Source organism: Hermetia illucens, chromosome 5, assembly GCF_905115235.1.
Source record: "Hermetia illucens chromosome 5, iHerIll2.2.curated.20191125, whole genome shotgun sequence".
Taxonomy (NCBI): domain Eukaryota; kingdom Metazoa; phylum Arthropoda; class Insecta; order Diptera; family Stratiomyidae; genus Hermetia; species Hermetia illucens.
In genome coordinates, this window is record NC_051853.1 from 65,468,258 (window position 1) to 65,495,566 (window position 27,309).

The 27,309-nt window shown below is 39.2% G+C and overlaps 1 protein-coding gene across 1 annotated transcript in view; it reads right to left on the minus strand.

The window, feature by feature from the left end:
* Positions 1–346: 346 nt before the first annotated feature.
* The window catches only part of LOC119658060 (protein trapped in endoderm-1), a 40,008-nt gene continuing 13,045 nt past the window's right edge, over positions 347–27,309 (minus strand). Inside the window, exons 2-8 of the mRNA XM_038065313.1 lie at positions 10,778–10,879; positions 2,211–2,356; positions 1,994–2,094; positions 1,520–1,622; positions 1,258–1,460; positions 953–1,195; positions 347–864 (exon numbers count right to left, since the gene is read on the minus strand). Coding sequence (XP_037921241.1) covers positions 675–864; positions 953–1,195; positions 1,258–1,460; positions 1,520–1,622; positions 1,994–2,094; positions 2,211–2,356; positions 10,778–10,859 — 1,068 coding nt within the window. The 5' untranslated portion in view covers positions 10,860–10,879 and the 3' untranslated portion in view covers positions 347–674. The remainder of the gene's footprint in view (positions 865–952; positions 1,196–1,257; positions 1,461–1,519; positions 1,623–1,993; positions 2,095–2,210; positions 2,357–10,777; positions 10,880–27,309) is intronic.

A 27,309-nucleotide genomic window follows, 5' to 3' on the forward strand; every position in this document is an offset into this window, starting at 1 on the left:
ACACATCACATAGGAGTATGAAATAATTTTTTGTAAATTAGAGGATTTAGACATGGCAGAATTTATTCCCCCTTTATAAGCAGATCTCTCGCTCGCATATTGCAAAGCAAAATTTTGCTTGATTGGGTCATTGAAAGACTTGTTTGTTATATGCATGATTGATTTTCTTCCTGCTTGTAATTGGTAGTATCACATTATGTTAGCCCACAACATAAGCCCACGACGTAAGCCCCGTGAGCTTTGTCATGATGTTGGAATTTAAATGCATTACACTCGCACATCAAGCAATGATCGATAATAGCATCCTGAGTCAGTAAGTTGCGGATTAGAAATGCAAATATTTAAATTAAGTTGGAAAATGACAATAATTTATTTGCTTGTAAAAGACAGTGTATATGAAAATTATTTACAGATTTATTGGCAATAATTATCACTATAAACTTATGCTAATCATTTTGGTCCTTTGCTTTGGCACTTATTTTATAGAAGTAAATGTATGTCTTTTAATTTTTATCTGACAGTATTATTTAAGGAACTAATGCTACAACATGAACTTATGACACTAAATCAGTTCTAGTATTCGAAAAGCAACTTTCCTCCCGGACTGTCTTAAGTAACACCGTTGTTGTTCTGCTTAATATTAAACTACGCTACTTGACTAAATCGTCTAAATCTTATGCTGAGTAACCTATAGCATTGTTTTTCTGGATTTTTTGAATATCATTTGAGTCGAATAATGGGGTACTTCGCATCCCACCTGAAGGATCTTTTGAGTTTTTACTGCCTTGGTAGCTTTTGCTTGGCATTGGCGTTGCCGGATCTCCCCAACACTTTATGAGGGTAAATATTTTATAGTATGCTATCCTAAAATTTTAAGAAAAATTGTAAGATTCTATTTTCCAGAATGTGAGGCGTTATATTAATTAACGTTAATGTTGGAAACTACTCCTACCTGTAATTTCGATTGCTTGCAGCATATATGAAGGGATTTATGACACTGGATGCCCAAGCCATTATCGAGGCGAAAGTATGAAGCCAAGGGGATAAGGTGTTGTGCTCGTCTATGACGTTAACCAACATTAGGGGCAAAAAACAAAGTATAAAGCAAATGAAAATTGTCAACATCATAATGGTGAGCCTGTTGTCTTCTCGATGCCGTCTCGCTATTAATGCACTTTCTTTTGTTTTCAGACACCTAAAACGAATATATCCAAATATTTGAATTTGGCAAAAATTAAAAATGTATAGATCACAAACCTATGGGCTTCAAGTTTTGTCTTCTGTCGTTTCACAGTTATATAAATGCAGCTGTACGAAATGATGATAACCAGACAGGGAACTAAAAATCCGATAAGAAACAAGAATTTTTTCATTGACTTTCCATCTTTTGAGAGAATTGTACAGGAGAATGTTTGCTCGTCTAAGCCCATCTCGCCCCAAATGCCAATTAATGGAGGCAGCTAGAATGATAATTCGGGTAATGAAAAGGGAAATACAACAGAAAATCGAAATGTCTTACCATCATAAAAAAGGCGATTAGCCAAAAACAAATGATTTGAAATATAATATACAACGGTTTGTATATTTTCGAATAAAGCCCATGCCAAGCGATCAGTATGTACCTGCAATTGATATTTAAAATGAATACTCGAGAGAAGTAAAACAGATCCAATAGTATCTTTAGCCCACGAATAATGCTCACATTAATAGTTTTACTAAGTAACTTCGAAAATAAACCAGATATTAAAAAAAATTAATGTATTTTTCGTCTAGAAAAGCAGAACCTCCTCATCATCTCCAAAATCAACCTTAAACATCTGAACAAACTGAATCAAATCTACAGTTCCAATAGATATGAAAACAAATAATACATTTTATCAAAAAAGAGCATCTCAATGGATAAAACTATGGAATAGCAATTAATTTTAGATTTATAATCGGCATGTGAGAAAACACTACAGCTATTAATATACAATTGGCTGGCACTACTCACCGGTTCAACGTAATTCCGACCATACTAAGCAACGACACCGCCACATTCCCATAAAAGATGACTGGAAATATTTTGCATAAGGTATCTCCTAGCGTCCAGGCCTGAAATAAATATTTATGTGTTAATACTAATTGTAGTTCCAGCATGAGTGCTATGAATAAATATTTATATTATCGACATGGACTTGATAATTAAAAGTTGTAGGGAACATACTCACCTTTCTGAAGTACCGTATCGCAGTTAATGGTAAACTGAACGTACAAAATAAGAGATCTGAGATACAGAGCGAAAGCACAAATGCAGTCGTGGCGTGACCTCGCATTTTCGGACATTTCAAAAGTGCTCCTATTGTTATTATGTTTCCTGGAAAGAAAATTGGAATGTTAATAGAAAGGAGTATTCTGAATTGGGTGTGTATCTATTATACAATTTGAGAGGTAACACTCGTGGGCAAAAATTAAATATTCAAAGTCAACTTCAAAGGTGTTTAATGTAGCGATGCACAGAATAGGAAGGCTTGATGAGTAAACAATATTATATAACGAGACTAAAAAAATATCTTGAATGAGGTCAGCAGATATTCATAAACTAGATGCGCTTGCGGAGCAGTCATTGCCTTATACGAGCTTTCTAGAAAAATAGCCTAATGAGGTTATATGACAAGCAGGAAGATTTTGTTGAGGCAAAAGTGAACCGAACTTAAAATAAGACAATTTAGAGGTGACACTCTGTGTAGATTATATTTAACATGAAAGAATGTGAACTGACGATGTGACTGATGTGAATTTTCAACACCTAACGATTTTTAAGTGGTTAGGATGTTATCCCCACAACCACAAAGTCGGAGTTCGGAAATTGTGTTCTTTAGGACAGACAACGGAGTTTTCTTGGGGGCTTGGAATAATAAAGTCTCTATTCCCAGCTAGATGATTACTTTGGTAATATAGACGGGACGCTTCACACAACAGGCGAAACGGTCTTGATCGGTCCGTACAATGCGGAAATTGGGGAATAAAGGGCGGCAAGCGATAAAAAAACTGTTGCACCATCTGTTCATCGACTTTAATGCCCCCTATGATAGTATAGCGAGGGTAAAATTCTACACAGCCATGGGAGAATTCAGTATCCAGACGAAATTGATAATACTGACTAGGCTGGCTCTGACCAATATGCGAGGTCAGATAAAAGCAGCAGGATCACTCTCAAGATCACTCAACATTAACAACGGTCTAAGACAAGGGGATGCCCTACCATGCGTCTTCTTTGACCTGGCCCAGATCGAGCAGGCGGTGCGAGATCTTGGGCTACATATTAATGAAGGCAAGGCAAGACAAAATATATGGTGGCAACGTCAGCTCCAAAAACCAACCAACCAACAACATCAAGTCGCACTGGTCAAACGGGAAGAGTAAAGATAGGAGACTAAAACTTGGAGATCGTTGATAATTTCTCCTATCTAGGGTCGAAAATTACAATCGATAACAGCTACGACGATGAAATCCGCGCAGGGTTGTTGGCTGCCTATTTCAGCTTACGAAAGCTGTTTCGCTCGAAACATCTCACCATAGGGTCAAAGTTCTTACTGTACAAGACAATGATCTTCCTCCGAAGAATTTTTGGCCCCTACATGAGGATGGGCAATTCCGTAGCCTACATAGCGACGAAATCTATGAGCGATACCACGACTGTCTGGTTGTGGATAAAATCCGGTTCAATAGGTTGCGGTGGGCGGGTCACTTAATCCGCATGGATGAGGATGATTCAGCCCGAAAAGTCTATAAGGGCCATATCTATGGTAGAAAAAGAAGGCGAGGCAGACCCTTCCTGAGATGGAACGAACTAGTAGGCCAGGACGCCAGACAGCTTTTAGGGGGCGCAAAACCTTCGTTATTAAGGCAGGCGTAGACCGGATACCAGTTGTGGGGGCGGTGATGATGATGAAAGGGCACACTGGCAAGGAGAGCGACAGAACTTAAGTCTATCTCCTTCGAAGAAAATTAATTTTTGATTCGTGGAGACATAAGACATGACAGGAGACATGAGGCCAGCGATCAAGCTGGATGGGATTGGGAAAAGGAACTTCTTGTTACCTATGGTAGACAGCATATATATGTCTACCTGCTTCCCTTAAATGATCAGCAAAAACCCAAAGAAGTCCAGTTCATCGTTAGGTTTTGCGCAGTTGGCAATGGTACTGGGAAATTAAATTGTTACCAACCCTTACTGAAGGGAAAGGCCTGGCTCCGTTTTGTGGTTGACATTCAGTGGCACTACGCTGATGCACAACTTGTCTTAAAACTTTATTAAGAATTATCCTCACAGCGACCACCAGGTAATCTTATTCCAGCTATGGAGTGAGCCCGTAGGAAATCTGCAAGGCCACAAATGAGAAAATTGTCAAGCTACCCTGTGAAGACAATGATCTAGCAATCTTTCATGAGAGTGTAGTCAAATTAGATAGCCGCACAGAGAGAGCTTTCTACAGAAAAAAGTGGTATTTAACCTTGAGGTGATATACACTTCCCAGCAGAAAACTTAATTTATGCTGGAAAACATTTAAACTCGTGGTAAAGAAAACGAAAGTCAAGTTGGTCAAGTAGTGCAGAGCATCCATTGCAGAGGAGATTTTCTCAGACTTATGGGAGTGGAAGAAACTTGTGTTGGTACCTAAAATTGGTAAAACAATATTGTTCCATATATATTTTAGGCAATATAGTAAGATTCGTTTCACACATATATTATTTGATTTAGTAAATGAAACCCTTTCATACATACACGGTTCCTATTCGATAAACTGCTTATTTTACTCAAATAAAACTAGACAACTTTGAACACCACTCAATGTGAGGTCAAAGATTAAACTGAACCGTGCATGTAAAAGCCTGTCTTGCTTTTTGTTTCCTGCACACAAATTCGAACCGTACTGAAACCTGAATCATTCAATCTATTTGAGCGGAAACGTTTTAAAAGTACACCTATTAAACTCTTCGAAGATTAAATTTTTATTAAGCATCCATCATCGATATTTTAACTGCATCAGAAAATGAACAAAAGCACTGTAAGCATTTTGGAGGAGTTTTCGAGCATCTCACTTTGGTTTGCTGGCAGTGATACCGTAGGCGAATGCTTCAAGGCTTAATAAGGGCAATCAGGGCCGAGTTTGCACGGGGACTCATCTAAAGTGGCTTCGATCACGAAATCTTACCAGGAGTATACTAAAACCAAGACAACTGGGATAGCCTTCTGAATTTGCATGTCAAGAGAATTCCTACGTCATGTACTTTCAGCTCGGTTGTAGTGGTGGCCCCTTACTAAGAGTTTCATGGGGGTTGCGGTCACGTACAAGCGGACAAGAGACCTTCATGCCTCAAACGTGGAGTTGCATTTGAACTCGGGTATCGTACTCCCTATTTCTCCCAGAATAGAGGCTGAGTCCTGCACTCAGTATAGACTGATACCGTTGTTGCTTGCCACCACGGGGCTCTAATTGTGCTCACAAAATCAATCTGTGTCATAAAAAGATCGTGAGATTAAGTTTAAACGACAGGAACTCTATGTTTTTTCGTTGGCAAGATGCAGTTTGATCGTTCGCAACCATGATTTTTAGTTAATAATTTACTGTAAGGAATAATAAACAGAAAAATGAATTTCTAATTACGTATTGTCCTCAGAGGAAGGAGCAGGAAAAAAGCTTAATTTACATATAAAACTAAGAGCGGAGACGGAATCAAAGGAATCAAGTTTTAGTACCGAGATAATCTTGGGATCGGGGAGTAAGATAGTTGTCAAGATCTGTGACATGAACTTTGAAAATGTCCGCGCTACGTATGATAGGGGAAATAATACGGAAGATCATATCCGAGGAAGTAGCACTGTTCACCAGTCAATTGCCGAGCTTAAAAAGGTACATATACCAAGGAAGGTGCGACGTTGTTGCAGATAAAGGAGATTGAGAGTTCGGATAGTCCACATGGTAAAAGTTCTTTTTAAGAAAGAGGGATCGAGTCAATTTGGCTTGAACAGCTTCAATAGCAAGCCGGCCACACTTGCGGAAGGGAAATCAAGTTACCGAGCAATATTTAAGGATGTTTCTTACGTGGGAGTTGAACGGCGCTAAGGAGGGCTGTATTGAGGTTAAGTTGGAAGAGGAACATAGGATAAAACCTTTGGAAGCGCGATTGATAATGGCGACGAAAGAGGAGTAGATTGTCTGCAGTGAATTAGGATATTTTGCAACGAAGCAATAGGCGGATGTTTCAAAATGTCATGCTACTCTTTCGCTATGAAATGTCCGAAATATACAGTTAAATAGTCATTGACGTATCTTTCAAGCATTTTCAAACAAGAGGAGAGGAGTGATGTGGAGCGGTATTCCACAACTAGAACAGAGTCTGCGTTGAGAATAGGGATAATAAGGTCCTCTTTTCAAAGATGAGGAAAATATCATTCTTCGAAGCTCTTGGTGGAAGTTATGCATAGAAGGAGGCAGATGTATTGCTTGCAGTTAGAAAGGTTAGAGGTTAGAAAGCCCATCAGAATCAGGAGCGATATTGGTGTCCAGTTTATCAATGAGCGACGGTGAGCGACTCAAAACAGCCTGCACCTAGAAGTAGCCTAGAAGGGACTCGAGGCGAGGATGTAGACGCGTAAGAGAAGTAAGAACAGAGTAAATCATATGATTGTTGTGAGAAATTGGCAGTGGGGCCAATAAAATTAATGGAAGTGGGGAAAGATTGGGTGGTGTTACGTGGGGGACTAAAACAATTTCAAAACACCGCGAACTAGAGTGCTCTAATAGCGTCAATTATCGCTTCAGTGCTATTTAAATCATATATTACACAAAAGAACGCATAGTCTTGAAATCAGCAAAGTTAATGATATTTTTCGAAGCCAGAAATTTCGACTATAGTGCGTTTTGCAGGCGAATGTTTCTCATGAATTTTCATGGTGAACCAAGTTGGATAAGAGTGCAAACATACAGAAGAAGAACGGACGTAACAGGAAAGGAGATCGGAAAGAATGTTGTTAAAAATGCAAAGATCTTGATCACGTTTTAAGTTAGTTAATATTCGATTACAGTTAATTGATGTAAAACTAAGTAGTCGAAGTTGGATTTGCGGAAGTTAAACTTCGGTTATTTTCACACAGGGTGGGAGTTGGACCGATAGAATTCCACTTAAAATTCAATGGCTGGATAATGAGCCTTGATTTTGATATACGGGGATGTACAAGAAAATATGAAGAGATACCGCGCGGGCAGGTTGGAAAGTAAGAGGTCGGAGGTGGAGACCAAGAAATTTCAGTGGTGTTATTGTAATTTACAACGCAGAGCAAATAATCATAAATAAGAAGGTAGTAGGAAAGAATCGGAAGAGATTAGAAATCTTGAATGCTTATGCTAGTTGACCAATGGGAAATTTAAATTACCGCAAAGGTAGAGGGACAAGCACACGGGGAAGTATTCACAAGATACAATAAACGGAACAGAATTGTACAGGGACGCACATAGAGAAACACAATCATAAGGGGGACAGATGTTTAATGTTTAATTGTAATTGTAATTAAGGCTCCACCGCCAGTGAACTCACGTGATGCAGCCCATTCCCTGTCACAGCGAAAAATAGAGTATCCTTCCGGGAGTTTAATATTTTATCGTTAGGCCGTCAAAATTGCAGAAATTCAGATAATATCCTGTTGTTTAGGTCATGGAAGCTTCGTTCGGAATTTTCTCGAAGAAGCCTTCCTATTTTCAATATATCCGCAGATTTCCCGGGGTTTCTCCTCAGCACTCAATGGATTTCTCTTCTCCCCGTGCTACAAAAACAAAGTTGTAATTATTTTCAACAAAAGTCGCAGTTACTTGTGGTGACTTTTGTTCGCGTATATTGTCTCATTACAAACTTGCAGGTCGCGCCCAACGGGTTCGCATTAGAATCAAGGTAGCCTTATTAAGGCTGTTCCGGAAATCGCGGTATTCTTCCTCCAGCTCCTGATGTTCTAGCTTCCCACTTGTCTTTTGGTAATGCCTCCTGGCCAGCAAATACAATTATCTTTATGTAAAGATTTTCTGGCTCCACTAATTGGCCGGTTTCCTGATGCGGGGCAAACACCATCGCGACATTGTCGCGTCACATATCTTATTTATAAAATGGCACATTTAACCTGCCATTTCTACCAATATTCTCTTCGGACAGTGTGTGTCTCCATCTCAAAACCCGCAGTAAACCAACCTTTCTTACTTCATATGCACTTTCGGTTATCTCGACTAACAAGCCTCGAAAAAATGGTAGGGCTTCCACCTCAGTCGACGCGGCAAAACGGGCCCCGGTCCTGTCGAGCAATAAGCAAGGGTTCTAGACGCATGGACGGCGTCAGGGCATAAGTAAGTTAGCCCGAGCAAAACAAATACGTGTCTGCAATATTGGCACTCTAACTGGAAAGACCGAGTAACTCGCAAAAGACGCATTGATATCTGCGCTCTGTAAGATGGTTTGGTGCCAAAAGCTGCGATACTGAACGCGAACGCCGTAAAAATGGCTATAAACTTCATTATTTTGGTAGTCCACACACTTAATACGGTGTTCGCATTGCCATCTCAGAGGGTTTCCGTGATGCCTTTAAAGAAGTCGAACGATTTGGTAACCGACTTATGAAGCTCACTATCATATCAGTTGAACGCACTTTTCCCTTGTTCACCGCATACGCACCACAGACAGGTCGACCCAATGCCGAGAAAGATGCCTTCTGATAACTTCTCGATGCAAAGATCTGCAACATGCCTGCTGATGACTATATCATCATTGCTGGTGGCCTTAATGGTCATGTAGGTGAAAAGACAGACGGTAACAGGTGCCATGGGGGAAAGGGATTTGGAGCACGTAATGAGGGTGGCAAGTGTATAATCGATTTTGCAGACACCCATGACCTTGTACTTATGAATACATGGTTCATCAAACGATTGTCTCATCTTCCTACATTTTGTAACGGGAACAGTAAAACGCAAATCGACAAACGATTACCACCGTCACTGATTGCAAAGCCGTTTCGCTATGAAACCATCGCACTTCAACATCCTTCAACACCTGTAGAACAACGTGAGGAACGCACTGGCCCGCCGCGCATTAAATGGTGGCAATTTCGTGAGAACAAAGAAGCAATGATCTCACTTATGTGTTTACCAACCATTACAAATGTGGAAGAATCGTGGAAACAAATTAAAGACACAATCCACAGAGCGAATTCGGCATCCCGACGAAATGGAAAAGACTGACTAAGCTGACCCTGACCAATTTGCGAGACCAGATAAAAGCTACAGGATCACCCTCGAGACCATTCAACATCAATACGCGTCTATGACAAGGAGATGCCTATCGTGCATTTTCTTTAACCTGGCTTGGAGAGAGTGATTCGTGACGCAGATGTCAATGCAAGATGCATAATCCTCTTCGAGTGCACCCAATTATTAGCCTGCGCCGACGATATTGACGTTATGGGAAGAACAACCTGAGATGTACAGTCTATTTTCATTCAGATCGAGCAAGCGACGCGAGATCTCCGGCTGCACATAAATGAAACCAAGACGAAGTACATGGTGGCAATGTCAGCCCCAAAGACCAAAGAACGAACAACATCAAATCGTACTGGTCAAACAATAACAATAACGATAATACTGACTATAACTTTGAGTCCGTTTAGACAACAACAAGGTCGAAAATCACAACAACAAAATCAAAATGCAGGCTACGCATTGAAACAGGAAATAATGCTGGTTGTCGCAGTCCCGGATAAAAGCATTTCGTCACATTTCCATCAAAATGGAATTGAACCGATCGAATAGAGGAGCAGGTGGGTATATTATTGGAACCCGTAAGATAAACACAAACATCTTCCCATTAGTCGAGAAGACAGGAGGCATCAAAGCGGCGATATCGGTTTCAGGGAGCCCGTTCTACGGTGGATACGCTAGCAATGATTGTGGACGTAATTCACGGTGTAAGGGCTGGCAATGGTTATGTTGGACCTAAAAAGGTATTTTTAATCTGGCCCGCATTGGTTAGATTAAAGATACACTAGTTAAATTGAGTATCCCCAGCTAACAAAATAGTCAACTGTACCTGCAAAAAAGACATCAATGTCCCTAATCGTGAATGCCCTGGAATATCAGATATAGGATCAGGTTTCCATTTATCTGGCATCAGTCTGATTGATTTTGTAAGTACAATGACTGATGAAATTGGTGAAAATTATTCAAATTTTCAAATTAAATTCTCAGCTTGGAGTGGTGGGGTCGACTTATGGTAGATTGAGATTGCTGGGAAACGGATCGTGTAAGGTGGCTTTAAGACTGTTAGCATAAATCAAGTAGCATCTTCCAATCTAAAATATTTCGTTCATATAAAATAATTCACGGTGACGAAATTAACAATTTCTATATAAAATATGTACGGTGTTTGTGAAAAAGGATTTAAAATACTCAATCTAATACTAAATAAAATAATTATAAAACGGCCAAATGTTAACAAAATATGTAAACACAGACTTTGTCGGAAGTTCTCTTTCTATTCATAAGTTCTTCAGGAAATCAGAATAAACAAAAGTGTTCAGCTATTTAATTCGATCAAAAGTAGCATAAACCAATTGTCTCTGTTTGATTATAAAAACACTTTTATTAGAGAGCACCCGCGAGCATAATTAAATAAACATCAAGTCATGATGCTCCCATAATATTTGAAATTTATGATATCAAACAAGAAACATTTTAAGAAGACCGAAAGCGGTACTCACCTAAGCCGCCGACGACTGTAAAGATGCAGGCGCATACTGCAGCGAAAATTGCAGCAGAATGTGGAAACTCATCTGCCGTCATTGTTCCCGAAAAAAAGAAATCTGAAAGAAAAGTACAGAATAAACTTAAAGAAAACAAGTAAACAATCTTATCAAACTAAAATAAACAGAGAGAAAAGAAAACAGCCGATCGCTGGAAAATTACAAATAAAAGACCGCATGCACCATCTCCACAAAGTGGAAGTAAAATTATGGTGGTTTGGTGGCCTTTTTGGGTTTGCATCCTATTTAGTTTGGAAATGGTTGTTTTATGTTTGATCCACACATGGCAAGTGAAACATATTTTAGAAAGCGAATTATTTTAGAGCGTAAGCACCACTTCAGTAGTTTTATTAGCTCTCAAGCGGAATTACCGTACAAATTACAGTGTAATAAGAATTCCACGAATATGTGATGAAATTGATTAACTTATTAATTGTAATTATCCCTTCTTCAGATATCATATTAATAAAAACTATACACAGCAAAATATATACATCCTGTACGCATATCACGTTCAAAAAATTGGTGGATCGGATATCGACGAAGCCCCTTAATCAAATAAATCAAAATAAATCACTCATTGCACGGATGTTTCAGTAAAAATTTTCAATTACACATCAAGTGTTCTTATTGTTTATTTATATGTGTCCACGAAACAATTATTGTTTACTTTTTATTATTTTTTTCGAGACCGGCGTCGTGCGCTTCCAGTGGCATGCTCGTGTATATAGCGGTGGTCGCCATCGTGCGCCAATAGCCAGACATTTGAATATTGAATAGGTAATTCAATAATGTCGATTGAACTTCATGATAAGTATAAATATAACATAATGTTGGGTAGCGTCAGGTTCTTCAACGCATATTAATAAGTTTTGATGTTGCGCACAGTTACCTGTGAGAATTCCCAGGTAGTCTGGTTGCAGCTATTAGAAAGGAAAGCATTTGACAAAAATAGTTAGATTTGCTGATATATGGTCATTATTTTGCTTATGGACAAGTAGACTGTCATCGAAAGTACGTGGATGAGGGAAGGCTTCACCAGTTTCAAGAAATCGGGAAGGAATTGACAATCACGTGGGCATTACTAAAAATAGGATGGTGATTCCCTGGTAACATGGTTTATATACTTAGGATAGGCGACATTTGATGTTTTAAAAGAAAGCATTATTACATATAAGTACATGTTTGGTCGTTAGTTGACTAAGCTCTAAAATATCATTTTGAGTTCAATGATCTGATAGCAAAAGTTTTTAGTTTTTTATTGCGAATTTTTTTTAGGATTTTGTTGTGAAATACTTTTAAAAATCCTGTACCTCTAGCAGCTAAAACTGTCTTAAATTATTAAACACGTCTAAAACCAAAGTTCGGCGCTTCAGGTATGAAGTGATTCTTTGTTTTTTTTAAGTAAGAATACTTGGGTTCACGACGGTTCCATCTCTAAATAACTCGTAGTGTGCATACGTTAAATATACCCAATATTCAATTCGATGTGGTAATAATATCTCTCATATCTTTTGGGAAGTAGTGATTTGACGGGAAAAAAGCAACTTTGACCTACTGTAACTTTGTTAATAATAGTTAGACTTCCACCAAATTTGCTGCTTCACTTTTTTTTGTTTGGGGTAGGGTAGGTGAATGCATTTACTCACAAAGTGTTGGACTCCCGGTTCGGTACGTCGTCGGACTACCAACTAAACACCTCCCCATCGTCAGAAAGCTAGCCTGGAACCGTTTGCCACATTACTTCGGGCTAGTCGCTGAACTCTCCCGCCTTGCGGAGCTTTCAAATCAGGGGATTCCTTTCACCAACGGGAGGGGAGAGTAGGAAGGGAACTGTCAGTTCAAGGAACCCCCTGCCATCCGGCTCCTCCACCGGCCGAGTTCTATCTTCTTAGCAACGAGAAAGGCCCGAACGTAATGGGCAACACGGCTCCAACTGTCAGCAGTCCTCAGCATCTCTTCGACAATGTTGTCTAGAGAGAGATCCCCAGTGTTTAAATAGAGCTGCTGACGAACCCCATCCCACCTTCACAAGAAAAAAAGTGTGGTGGGCGTCGTCCATAATTCTATTGCAAAACACACAATCCGGAGAACGTGCCTTTCCAATCTTGTGCAGGTAAGACTGAAAACTTCCATGCCCACTTAAAAATTGGGTAAGGAAATAGTCAGTCTCACCATGTTTCCGATTCAGCCACGCATCTAAGTTGCCGATGAGCCGAGCAGTCCATCTGCCTCTAGTTTCATTTTGCCACAAGAGCTGCCACTCGTCTAGAGTGTGTTGCCGTTCTTCGCGAACAACCACCTCCCTTGCGCTTATATATGGCCTGACGCTCCCTAGCAAGAAGGGCAACGGCGATCACCATCACGGCCGGTTCAGAGACAGTGCGGTACGCAGACGCCACCCGCAAAGCTCCCCGTCTCTGTACTTGCGCGAGGCGTTTACGATATACCTCCTTGCTAAGAGCGCCAGTCCATACCTCTGCGCCGTAGAGCAGGACAGACTGCGTTGAGCTCATCAGGAGACGTCGCCTACTAGACGTCGAAACTCCAGCTGCAGCCTTGTTCGCTGCTTCTTTGATTTGCTCAAAAAAGCTCATCTTTGAGTCAAAAGTCAACCCGAGGTACTTTACCGCTGATTTTGATTCGCCGAACGATATGGGACGCAGGGTCGGAATTCTCTTCTTAGTTAGAATGACTACTTCGATTTTTTCCAATGCAAAGTTAAAACCATGAGTAGCCATCCATCCGTTTATCCGTCGCATCAATATGCCGAGTCTGCTTTGCACCTGTTCAACAGTGCCTCCAACAACAAGCGAAGCGACATCATCTGCATAGCCGACCAGGCACGACTCTTCTGGCATGTCGAGTTTAAGTAGACTGTCATAGGTAGCGTTCCAGAGGTCCGGCCCTAGGATGGATTCCTGTGCTAACCCCGACGTGACCTCCATCGTCCTTTGACCCTCTAGTGTTTCATGGAGCAGGGAGCGGTTCCTCAGATAGTCCCTCAATATCCGTAAGAGATAGTTCGGCACGTTGAAAGTATTGTCTAGTGTGCCTAGAATGACTTTCCATCTTACGGCGTTTCTGACGTCAAGTGTTACGAGGAGGACCACCCGTCGAGTTCGGCGGCTATGTGCCTCTGCTCGTCGAACGGCGTCCACGACTTGCATGACCGCATCAATTGTCGATCTCCCTGCTCTAAAACCAAACTGCCGAGGAGATAAATCTGCGGCAGCGCGTATCGCTTCAGCGGGTCTACTTCTGATGAGCTTTTCGAGTACTTTCCCAGCAGTGTCAAGCATACATAGTGGGCATGCTGTTTCACATTAAAACGTATACTGGTGCACGAATTTAAAATAAACTTAAGAGGGATTCGCAGTAAACGTTCGAAGTAGTTATTATTAACTTTATTTGAGCATTTGAGCAGATGTCTTTACGGAGAGTATTTCGGGGTCTAGATACCATGCGCGTGGACCACCGTAACTTTTCCCGATGAGAATAGGTTCTTGAAGTAATTGAACTTTTTCGGACCTGCGAACTTCTTCAATTTGGAACCACTGTTAAAAATTAATAGTTGCACTAATCGAGAACTTTCATTTGATACCCCGCACGACTATATTCGGTGAAAAATAGTTGCACTCTTCTTTTAGGTATTTGAGGACCATCTTTAAGTTCAACGTGGATCAATAAAATTCAGCGCATTTGTGGAGGTTCACAGTTCTAACCTTTCTAATGAATTTAGTGTCATTAGTGTAACTGCTTCTGAGGAAAGCACGTGGAGCAGACAGACAGGCACACCGATTTTAATAAGATTTTATTTTCAACAACCTTAAAAACCGGCGGCCACTACATTTGTTTCGTCAATCCGACCTTCTCTGTAATTTACTTGATGTGTTATGAAGCTATTAAATAGACCTTGACATTTTTCCTATTCAGTATCAGTTTAAAACTATATACTTAAGGTAGAAGAACAGTTCGACGATTTTAAAAAATCGATTTTTTTTCTTTACATATTTGAAATATACAATCGAAATCTCAGACTGAAGTTAACATACGGTAAAACCTATCGATGTCGAAGGGCTATTCTAACAACAAATTTTTGTTCCAATTTTCTGCTTTTCACATATTCTGTTAGATAATACATTCAAGGATACCTGTGTAAAATATTATGTTGATATCTATTTTCGTTTTAATTTTCTATGCATATTTCGAAGCGTACGTCGTAGAAACCAAAATAAAGACTCTTCTGCAAAACATATTTTGCTGATGCGCAGGGTAGTACAGAAAAACATCTAATAAACTGATTTAATCCAACTTTTTTACACACTTATGGCACAATTAACTAACACGCGCCTAAAATTAGACAAATACATTAAATTTTCGAAATTTTGGGAGCATTTTCCAAAGAGAAACACGGCAAAAAACGATAACGCTATGCTCAAAAGCTTGCAAAAACCGAAATTCAAAATGCATCGTCAAATATAGATGTGAGCAGTAGAGTTACATCAGAACTAAAGAAATATTTTTATTGAATTGAATACATTTCAGTTCAGTTCAGTTCACGCCTTTCTATCTCTTTGCGTTCTCACTAACTTGCTAACACCCAGCCAACTACAGAGGCTGTGAAGTAGCGAAAGAATTACAGAAGCTAAGCCGTAAAGGACCGCTGCCGCCAAAGTTGGCTGGTCCCGGAAAACGACAAACTGAGCCATGCAAAACCACCCCGACGCCTGTTGTTAGATCCGAAAAAATGGAATACTCGCAGGTGGACTAACAAAAAAAAAATGACGATGGTAATCAAATACTGGAAACTATTTTAGATAGATTTGATATTTTCAGTAGAAGACTTGTCGAACAGCAAATAGTAAACAAACAAATTTTTGATAAACTTAAGCAGAATAACATAACGAGGCAAAATTATAATAAGAAAACCAAATGACAAATATCCTGAAAATCATAACGTGGGGTACAAATGGACTGCAACAGCACCTATAAGAGTTGGAAGTCTTTCTTAATACTGAAAAGATAGACAAACGCCTTATATCAGAAAGCGACCTCACTGAAAAGCACTCCTGCTCATCATGGACTGAATAAAAAATAGACTGACTGCTCTGCAGAGCTTAGCGAACTAATTGCAGAGAAACGTGGAGCTCGCAAACTACGAGAAAGAAACCGCACAACGGAAAGGAAAAAAAGCCTAACCTTTCCGACAGACAAGCTAAAGGCCTTAATTAACAAATATAGAAACGAGTCCTTCTGCAGATCTGAGACAAATCTTACTCTATATGCAGACAACTAATTCCACCTTTTTTAAAAAAAAACCGGGCAATTGTGTTCGTTCTGCACACGATAAGGCAGATCTGTTCGCGAAGCACGTAGAAAGTACCATCCAGCCTCCAGATACGCCCGTGTTTACATGCTTAACCCGAGTCAGAAAGGTGGACCATTACCCAATAACCTCTATGAAACTAAATGAACTGTGAACAGACATTAAAACAAATGTGCCTCCTAATAAAGCACCTGACCATGAACTTATTATAGAGAGAACACTGAAAGAATTGCCAGAAAAAGATCTAGTCAAATTATTACAAATAATTAATACAGCTTTCAGATTAAAATACTTCCCTCGACAATGGAAAGTGGCCGAAGTTATAATGGTCCAAAACTAGAGAAGGAGCCAAGTAGAGTCGAATCGTTTCAATCTCCCTACTACAGCCAAGCTATTTGAAAGGGTTCTCCTTAAGAGATTGAAGCAAATCATTGTGGATGGCAATCTAATACTACCCCACCAATTCGATTTCCGCGAAAAGCATTCCACAATCCAACAGGTGAGGATCTATCGGATAGAAAATGCATTGGAAAAAAGCAGGTGTGTTCAGCCTCTTCTAGATGTCGCAGAAACGTTTGATAAGGTGTAGCATCAAGGTCTATTGTATAAATTGCATAGGGACGTTCCAAAAGAATTTTTGGATATCTCAAAATCTTATGTATCAGAGCGCCTATTCAGAGTGAAATACGAAGGAACCAACTCTGAAGTGAAAAAAATTGCCGCCAATGTACGGTAGGGCAGTGTCTTGGGCCCAATACTGTTTCTCCTGTATTCCAATAGTATACCTTGCTGTGATGAAGCCAAAATAGCGACATTTGCGGACGACACTGTTATCCTAACCACATGTAAAACTACGGAAGAAGCAAAAAAAGCTGGAAAAGACAGATTCGAAGAAAGAAGGACGAGCTAAATGCCAGATACAGACAGATGTCGAAAACAAGCTGGTAATTTATAAGCAGATCCTAAGACCTATATGGACGTACGGTATCCAGGTCTGGGGTTGGAAAGAATTAAATCTGAAAAAGTCATGCAAAGTTCCAAAATAAAGACGCTCCCTGGTTCTTTCGTAATGAGGATCTGCATAGGGACCTGAAACTACAATTGGTTAGTGAAGTTATCAAAGACCAAACAATTAAACATAGCCACCGATCATATGAGAATAACGAAGTCCGAAAATTGACTGATATTTCTAATATAATGAGACGACTGAAAAGAATAAAGCCAATTGACTTGCTCACCTAAAGAATGCCTAAACATATAAGCTACTGAGGAAGAGCCAGATCCTCAACGAAACCAACCTTGGTGGTGGTGCTTTGGGGGACCACAGGGTCTTCTCCCAATAAAAACAAAGATTTCCACCTCTTAAAAAAAATCTTAAGGATTCAAGGTTTTATGGTTTTTTTATAACATATTTGAAATGACACCCTGTTTTACGTATTTAACACTAGAACAGCCCCTTAAGATATTAAAAATCACAATCACGTCATACAGGTAGATGTATAAACTCTAAATTTTTAAGGTTATCTGTTATTTTTGTCTGAGCGGCTTGTTTCTGCCTTTTGTCAAACGAATTGTCTTTTTGGTGTAAGGAATATTGTACTCCCTACATTGGACATTGACAAAATTATTTGCAAATTAGCGATTGATTGGTTAATTTCTTCCCTATCTCATATTTTCATTGTAGCGTCATTATCATTAACATCGTTGCTCTTGTTTCTTATAATTTGGCAAATGTGTTCCAGTGTTTGAGGTTCATAAAGAACATCAGTTATCATTTTCCATTTGAAAACAGTACAGTACCGTTGGAAGTCGAATTCCTCAAAAACTTCACAGCAATTTGTAATTGTGGTAGGCGTAGCATCTTGAGTGAGGGTTGAAATTTTTTTGATTTTCTATAAGTTGCGAAAGTTTAGTCGTATGGCAATGAATTTAGAAGCTCTGACGATTCCCATGAGTCTCTGACTGAATTTACCCAACATATTCTTGTCCTCGCCGATAAACCAACTTGTTAAAATATTCCCTCTCATCTATGACCGCTTGTTTCCTCTATAATCGACAGATAAGTAATTTAATCGTTGAAAACAAAAAGATTTTTTATTTCTTCCTATTATTGAAAACTTCAGCTTATTTGAAACAGCCACGTTAGCTCTAATCAGCTTTCTTTGCTATGCTTTCTGTCAACATCTATGTCTTTTTAGCACTAAAGTATCATTTGGTAAGTACTTCAGTCTTGAGCAGTAAAATTATAGGACAGTATTGAAGGAAGTTCTTTAAGCCAGCCATCTACCGTTACTTTTGTCCGGATGGCTTAAGTAGTTAGAGCGCTGGGCTGTTGTAGCGGAAGGTTGCAGTTCAAATCTCGCTGGTGGCAGAGGGATTTGTTATTGTGACTGGATGTTGGATACCAGTCGACTCAGCTGTGAATGAGTACCTGACCTGACCACATTGCCTTCTACAGTGTACTATAGTGTACCGTTACGATCTTGAATGAAGTGCTCTAACACACTTGAAAGCCCTGATTCAAGATGGATTTTTGCGACAACGATTATTATTAGCAGCTTGATTGCTGCACAAGATACTCCAGATACATTTTTTAAAATATCCCATGTTTACTTTAATCGCTGCAGCTTACTTTCACGCGCTCTGAAAGCAGGACAAGGCTTCTGCGAATTCTGTTATTTCATTATTGTTTCGCCTTTGGAGTGATTGCTGCCTGGACAGGGACTGGGTAAAAGTGACTGTACCGATATTATAGCGTTTACTGGATATAGTAGATATGTACATCCAGTAAATCACCATGTGCTTGGAGTAGGTTTACTAACCAGTCAAAAAATAAACCTTTTTTTATCAGCTTTGAAAACCTAATCGAACAACTGCGCTCCCGAGGCAAATTTCGAAAAAGCAGTCTTATTAAAGTTCATACCTCTTTAGAAGAGAAAGACAACAGAGTCCGAGAAGCATACCATTTACGAAGCAGGGCAACATCAAAATCATACTTGGACATACTTACAGCCAAGTAGAAACGGAGCCCATGGGCAGCAATCCAATTAAACCTAAGCCTTGCAGCGTGTTGGAACACTTTATTCAAGACCGCTAGTATTGCGCTCGCCTGTCATTACCCTTCATAGCTCCATAGCTGAGTAGATTGGTATCCCATTTTTAATCACGAAATAAATCTTTTTGCCGCCAGTCAGACTTTGATCGTGACTTTCCATTCGGACAGACTAGTGATCTAAGCAACAAACAAAGTCAAGGCGACTAAGTTCAATTCATCAACTTAAGCTCAAAGTCTGGGGTAGCCAAACAATACCTGATGACTGGCAATGAGGCATTATCTGCCACATATTTAAAAAGGAAGTAGCATTCAGTGCAACAGTTATAAAAATATTATGTTGCTCAGTCCGATCTATAAGATATTCTCCGATATGTTTCTAAGAAGAATAACTTCATTCACTTAGAACATAATAGGCCCATTCCAAAGAGTATCCATTTCAGGCAAATCAGCAGCAAGCCAGATTTTGTGCGTGCGAGGACGCTACATTGGTGTAAGGAAAAGGGAACTACTGCTGAACTTATACCTGGAAATGCTGCCCTTTTAGGGAGCTAAGAATTAGTTTACAGAGGTGCAGGTGAAAGTAAATAATGAAGGAATCGGAAACTTTCTTATATCAAGGAGGCAAGCTAATGTAGGTGTCCTGCAATTAATCACAAACAAGAGATCAGTTTTCAGGTATAGGAGGGCATGTTCAACCGATTGATATGATCGTTTGGCGATTTGAAAATTCGGATAGTGTTGTTGATATCACGGCGCTCGTCTATCATTGACTTGATGATTCACTCGAACATTTTACTGGAGGTTGAGAGAATGGAGAAGGCCACCCTTTCAGTTCCGGGAGAAGAGAAGTGTGGTCTGGGTATTCTTTCAGCCCATGGAGGAGGATCGTTCAGCAAGCAATGGTTGAATAAAATGTGTAGTAAAGGAGTGATTGATACCTTAGATTCTTTAAGTATTTTAAGAAGGGGCAAGAAACACCAATGACCATTTTCGGTCAGGCTGCTCGGTAAGGCAGAGATAATGCAACATCTAAAGAGTTGTCTCTGCTTTTATGATGAAACTATTATATCTTTGTTAACTTTCAAACGGACCTTTCTTGCTGCCGACATTAGATCAAGGATTTTTCCGGTGCCGTGATGGTTATATCATGATGTACTTCGGTACCTGAGTAGACTTGAGTGACCGACTTTGTGGTGGATATACGAATCTTCCTGATGACATATTCAAGCGCTCGATTGAAAGACTTGGAAGTGGGTCCATCTCTTTAATTTAGATCTGAGTTTGTGTAAAAGTACTAAATCAATTGTCCTTATATCTTGAATCGAAATCTGGTGTTATCCATTCGGGGTTAGTTTTGGGAGGTATTCGAAAGCATAATTTTTCTTATGAAATCCCGTGAAGCTGGCGAAAACATAGTATACTTCTATTTGAAATTCTCAGCACATGTTTAATGAGAGTATTTGGTCTATTGTAGATCGTATGGATCTTAATCCCCCTTGGTATTTGCGGCACGTAACTTTAACAATAAGAAGCTACCGTTGTAATTGTCACAGCGAATTTGATCTCCCTCCCTGTGTAGGATGTACCTAGTTTATTCCAGGGCTTTGTTGCATTCTGTAATAATACTTCCATCCCATCAAACAAAGATTACGTCACTAATTAAGGCGATGTGCGCCATATTTTTAACCGTAAGGAATATACAGTGTTTGCAGATATAGTTGCGGAGTTGGAGTTCAATATCTATTACAAATACTGTACTCTATTGTATAGTATGCGTTTATTATGGTATTTAATCCTTTGCAACAATTTTCACTTATATGTTCATCAGATTTTATAATTTTCTTATTATTTATTTCTTTTTTTTTTTTTTTCGAAAAATCTATGGTAGTCTCAATTCAATAAATAGGGATTGTTTTTTCGCTTTTAGTCAAAGGATTTCCATCTAGGAGAATGTGCCATACATAAGCTAATATCAAAGTGGACTCAACATCCTGTCATTAACACCATGTCATCTTCCATAAGCACACGCATGGATCCAGTTAAAATATGTAGAATTTCGTTTAACGAAAAAAAATATTTAGTAATCACCTATATAAAAACGGGTAGGATACGAAAAATAACTTGGTCAATGATAAAACCAGATTAGAAAAATGTTTATAGGTGATTCTCCATACTAACCACCAGCGTTGTTTCCCTATCCAGAATTATCGATAATTAGAATAACTCACCGGATAGATGAGCTGTGAGCTATGCAAATACCGGATAGAATTTAACTATCGTTACTTTTCCACGGTTATCCACCAGAAGGTAAATAACTTCCTCTTACAACTTAACTAATTGAAGGCGAATACTTCGCATTTACGTAGGATTATGGTAACAATATACCGCATATCGGACACGTTTTAGCTGCTTAATCGATCAATTTTAGTTCCTATCCCGTGGTGGTTTTTGGTAATGCAAACAGTAAGGTAAGTTCCATAAACTTATCGATATATTTAGTATCGATAAATCAACAAATTACATAAATGATTATCCCAATTTTCAGGAGAATAGTTTCGGTAAGTTACGGGTAACTGGTTTTGGTTGGAAATGTTTATAGAGATATAAGTTAGATGCAGTATTCAGGATTTAAGGGGTACATTAATAGTTTAACTAATGCCACTCTTTTTTTATTCAAAAGTAAGAATATGAATTACTATCTGTCCCGAGGTAAATTTTAGTTGAGATTGAGATAAATGAATTGGAAAGGATGAGAGTCTGGCAAGAAGACGTCCCAAATAAATTTGATAGATAAAAAACATTTTGATGCATATGATCGTATGCAAAAATTTTCCTTGATAGATAATTTTATGAAAGTAATCATTAAATTATCTTTTTTCAGAACAGACAGCAATATTTCCATTTGCTGCATTGGTTGCATGCAGATGCCCTAGAATTAAAAATAAGACCAATGCGCCAACAAATTTGCATCACATACACTTTTGATGCGGTTTGCTAACCGTATATATGAATAATGGATTGCTTATAGAAGTACTTGGATATGAAATCTTAATAGAATATGTTAGAGCGCTCATGAATAAAAATTGCTTACGTAGATTAAATTGCCACATTCAAATAAAAAAGTTTCATGTAATATATTCAGCTTATTAGGAAGGAAGATTAAATTCACAGAGTTCGAGTCAAGTTTACAGATAGAAAAGAAGAAGAGTTCACACCGTTTAGAAGCTATATTTTTATAGATACTTTTTTTTCACTTCATACATTGCTTCAACTATAGTGTCTCATAAAAAAAACAATAATTCGACTAAGAAGGGCTTGTGGTTTAGGTTTGTGTGAGTTGCAATGTTCAACAGGAATCCCCAACAAAAAAAAATGGTCCGCGACACCGGAGCGATGTGCTGCTCACTTAGCACACCTGACATGAGAGAAATCTGATAATCTTCAAATTAATTTGATAAATTTGGTGCTTCCCGAAGTTATATCAATCGGAGTCCAATTTTTTTCTACCTAAAACTTCGGATGATTTAAGATGGCAAAAGTTGATGATTTTAGTTAGTCACTTATTAAAAATTATCAATAGCCCAAGTAGCAAGATAATTAAGGGGGATTTTCTATGTGATGGTTTCCAGAAATCGTTTTTTTTTTATATCAATTTTGAAAGCGAAAGATAGTATATATGCTCGGAGTATATTGCAGAAATTTCAGACCGACTTTCAAAATATTTACTGTTACAGCAAATAAATGAGCGAGAAGTGAATACAAAATGAAAACTTTATCCGCGTTTTTCTCGAAACCATATTTTTTCAATTGTTAGGAAGCACAACTAAAATTCTTTTGATTCAATCGAGCTGAATGTTTTACACATTATGCTACACATCAGTAGTTGTCGTCCAAACAACGATTATGTATTTCCGTTAAACATTTTACATTTTTATTCTGGATTTTCAACAAAAAATACACGCGATTTTTGAAGATTTTCTTTACAACTCCGCCATTTTAATATTTAGTAAGATAAAATTATTTATAAAATCGTGGTTCGGACGACAGTGTCAAGTACACAAAATAACAAATCAGATCATTACAAATGGAGATGTGCTTCTCACCAGCACCCACTTTGACTGTAAAAGTAAATACAAATGATTATCAAATTAATTAATTGAAAATTTCGTATCATAACTCAAGATATCATCATCATCAACGACACATCAACCGCTATCCGGTCTAGGCCTGCCTTAATAAGCAACTCCAGACATCCCGGTTTTGCGCCGAGGTCCACCGAATCGATATCCCTAAAAGCTGTCTGGCGCCCTGACCTACACCATCGCTCCATCTCAGGCAGGGTCTGCCTCGTCTTCGTTTTCTTCCATAGATATTGCCCTTATAGACTATCCGGGCTGGATCATCCTCATTAATACGGATTAAGTGACCCGCTCACCGTAAACTATTGAGCCGGATTTTATCCACAATGTGACGGTCATGGTATCGAACGCGGCCAAGTGTTCGCAATTTTTCTTGCTCTCCGAGGAATTCATGAGGACTGGCAAGAGCATTGTCTTGTGCAGTAAGAGCTTTGACCCTATGGTGAGACGTTTCGAGCGGAACAGTTTTTGTAAGCTGAAATAAGCTCTGTTGGCTGCCAACAACCGTGCGCGGATTTCATCATCGTAGCTGTTATCGGTTGTGATTTTCTACCCTAGATAGGAGAAATGACCAAAGTTGTAGTCCTCTATCTTCATTCTTCCCGTTTGACCAGTGCGGTTTGATGTTATTGGTTGGTTGGTTTTTGGTGCTGACGTTGCCACCATATATTTTGTCTTGCCTTCATTGATGTGCAGCGCAAGATCTTCACAGGTTCCGCTTTTCATTGATTGCAAACCCGTTTATGATAGCATAGCCAGAGTGAAACTATACACGACCATTCGAAAATTCGAGCTTGCCGACGAAAGTGATAAGATTGGTTAGGTTGACCCTGACCAATGTTTGAGGCCAGATAAAAGCAACAGGATCACTCTGAAGAACATTCAACATCAACAACGGTCTAAGATAAGGTGATGGCCTATCATCCTGTTTAACCTGACTCTGGGAAAAGTAAGAGGAACCATTCCCTTCAAGCCTAACCACTACTGGCCTAGGCGGATGATGTCGACATTATGGGATGAACAACCCGAGATGTACAATCTACTCTCATCCAGATCGAGCAGGTGCGGGTCGTCGCGAGATATTGGCCTGCACATTAGTGAAGGCAAGACAAAGTATATGATGGCGATGTCAGCACCAAAGGACCAACAATATCAAATGACACTAGTCAAATGATTGCTATTGATTGATGATTCCGGATTTGAGGATGAGCATTTTTAGTTCTTTTTAAGTTTTTGTGTGAAACCATATGCTACTCCTTCTGCTATTTTCTAAGCAATCGACCGGGACATCCTGTAAAAAAGATTTAAAACTTTCACCTGTCAATCTGTGTCGGTGAATATAAGGCTCTGTAGGTTGGTCCCCAATAACTCCTGCCAAACTTTTAAATTCCATCTTTAAGTGTTCTCATTACTTTAAATGCTCAACGGATATTGTTAGTAAGAATGTTATTGTCCATGCTGTACAGAGTCTTGTCAAAATGTTTTCTCTTCTTCTATGCAATCTGCTGGTCTCCCATTTCGGGTCATCGTATTTGTCTTCCCCCACTCTGATTGGTCGTTGTATATGAGTGAGTTTTGGAACAACTTGCTTTCCAAAATTTCTTCAACGTGGTTAGGCGAGAGGCCATCGACATCACGATGACATCCTTTGACATTGCGGCTCTTGCCGGAGAGTAGAGAGTATCAAACGATATCATACTCTCGGATCACAGGCGCATTGATTTCGTAACGGGCCTGGATCCACTTCTGGCCACTCTATTTCGGAATCCGCGGAAGATAGATTGGGCGACGTATAAAATAGAACTGAGCGCCCTAGTCGCGATTCTTGGGAAGCACATCAAATTCATTGCTCGAATTGGAAAAAGAACCCAGATGATCACAACTCAAGACGCCAAAAAGGAGTAAAACACAATGATGGAACAGAGGAGACCGAAAAAGGTGCTCCTCAACCGAGCGCTAAAAGCCGATTCAACCGATGTCTGGTCCCGGCTATATGCAGCCAATGTAAGGAGGAGGAAGAGGCAGCCCTGCACTTCATATGCCCGGCCTCCTCAGCTCTCAGACGAAAACACCTCGATACGATCTTCTTCAATGAAGAATCTGCACACTCTTTGCCTCTGGAGACTGTTGTCAGATTCGCTAAAGCCTGCGAACGCCGTAAGGCGGGCAACCACTAATTAGGCGATTTACGGGATAGTACAATCGGCCTAAGAAAGGCCTGAGTGCTTGGAGCTGAGGCTACTCCATTAAATTAAACTAAATTAGGACATTTCGGTTAGATCATTGACATTACTCGTAATGTGACCAATTTTATAAAACTTAAAATCTTACTTGAAATCACTTTAGTTTTCGATAAAGGGAAAGTAATTACGAATTTCGTTCATTTTCCCCGAGTCCTGCATATTCACGGAAATATTTTCGAACTTCGTGAGACTTCTTGGATCCGATGCATTTTCAATTAATGTTCAACTCCACACAGATGATTGCAAACTTCAGTTTTTTTATTCGAATTCTCGGCATTTACAGAAATATGACGGTTTCAAAATGTTCTTCCAATTTGCACATTTTGCAAAACTACTGCAAGGTTTTCCTACGTCGTATACGTATCCACTATTACGAGGATTTCAATCTAGAGAATACACATAAATGCGCTCGCATCAAGTGTTCTAAATTTCTTAATGCCATGGGGCCCAAAAAAAACTTTCTTCTTCTCTCTCATCCTTTACTGGTGATATCTTCTTCGTTACCTCGTTTACTCACAATGGCTTAAATGCGGTCAAAACATAATGCATACTTGCAGTTTGCAACTTACAAAAAAAAATATTAAATACGTATACACTCGAGCTGATTTGAAAGTACAAAAGAACTAGATACATATATGCATTAGATACCATGCATAGGATACAAAATCAATGAATGGACAAGTCTAGTGTTTCCCAGATGAATGATCTGTTTTCTATCAAATGACCCCTCTGGATTGAAGGCACAAGTGTTTAGAATTGCTTAGAATTGTCTTGCGTGATGCTCGATATGACTAGACATTTTCTCGGAAATATGTACATGTCTGCATCGTCACACGGCGAACACATTTAGATCATCAAAGCAGCCACAATTAATAATATACCAATCTTTTGATTACTGCAATTTAGAAGAATTTTTCAATTGGGATCGAATTAGTTTCCCCCTAGATCCGTTCGTCATCGTTTTATGATGAAGCTGCTGCCTTTCGTCAAGTCTTTCGCATGGCCATGTACATCTGTTCATTAGCGAAGCTTTGGGCATGTTGTTTTTATAGTATTTTGTATCTGAGTTTAATGCAAGATGCGTTATGGGTTCAAATATACTACATATTCTTACATATGTAACACTGTCGAGGACAGAATTCCCGTTCATGGTTAATAGCCATATGTTGGCGTAACTTTCGTTTTTGCTCATCTGAACTACGCTACCAATTTATGGGTACCGGATAAGAAGATACCCCATAAGGCTCAAAAACAGACTCCCCATAAGACTCTTATGTTGCCAACTAATGACGCTGAATGGCATCATTGTTTCGAAACTTTTAATTTATATGTTAGGGTTTTGTACACACAGAATTAAATGTGAGCTATGATCGCCTGCCAACGCCCTGCCAAAAGCAAGTCATCAAGGGAGGTATGCATATCCTTGAAATAGTGCTTGAAAGCCTCCTTTTCAGTGTCTTTCACCAATACTGCAAAATAGAAACATTTTTCAATATTTTTGAAAACATGAGATCACAAATTTTTGATATGATCGAAACCTCTCCCAGCTCTCTCAACTTCTCTGTTGCTTGGTTCACTTTGTAGCGTATGTTTTGATGCATTCCCACATTTGCATGGGACTTTAATCCGCCTTATGCACTCTTGTGTTTTCTGACTTTCCAACGAACGAACGATCGCTCAAATTTATTTGATGCACTACAAACGTACATAAGAATGACTCCTCT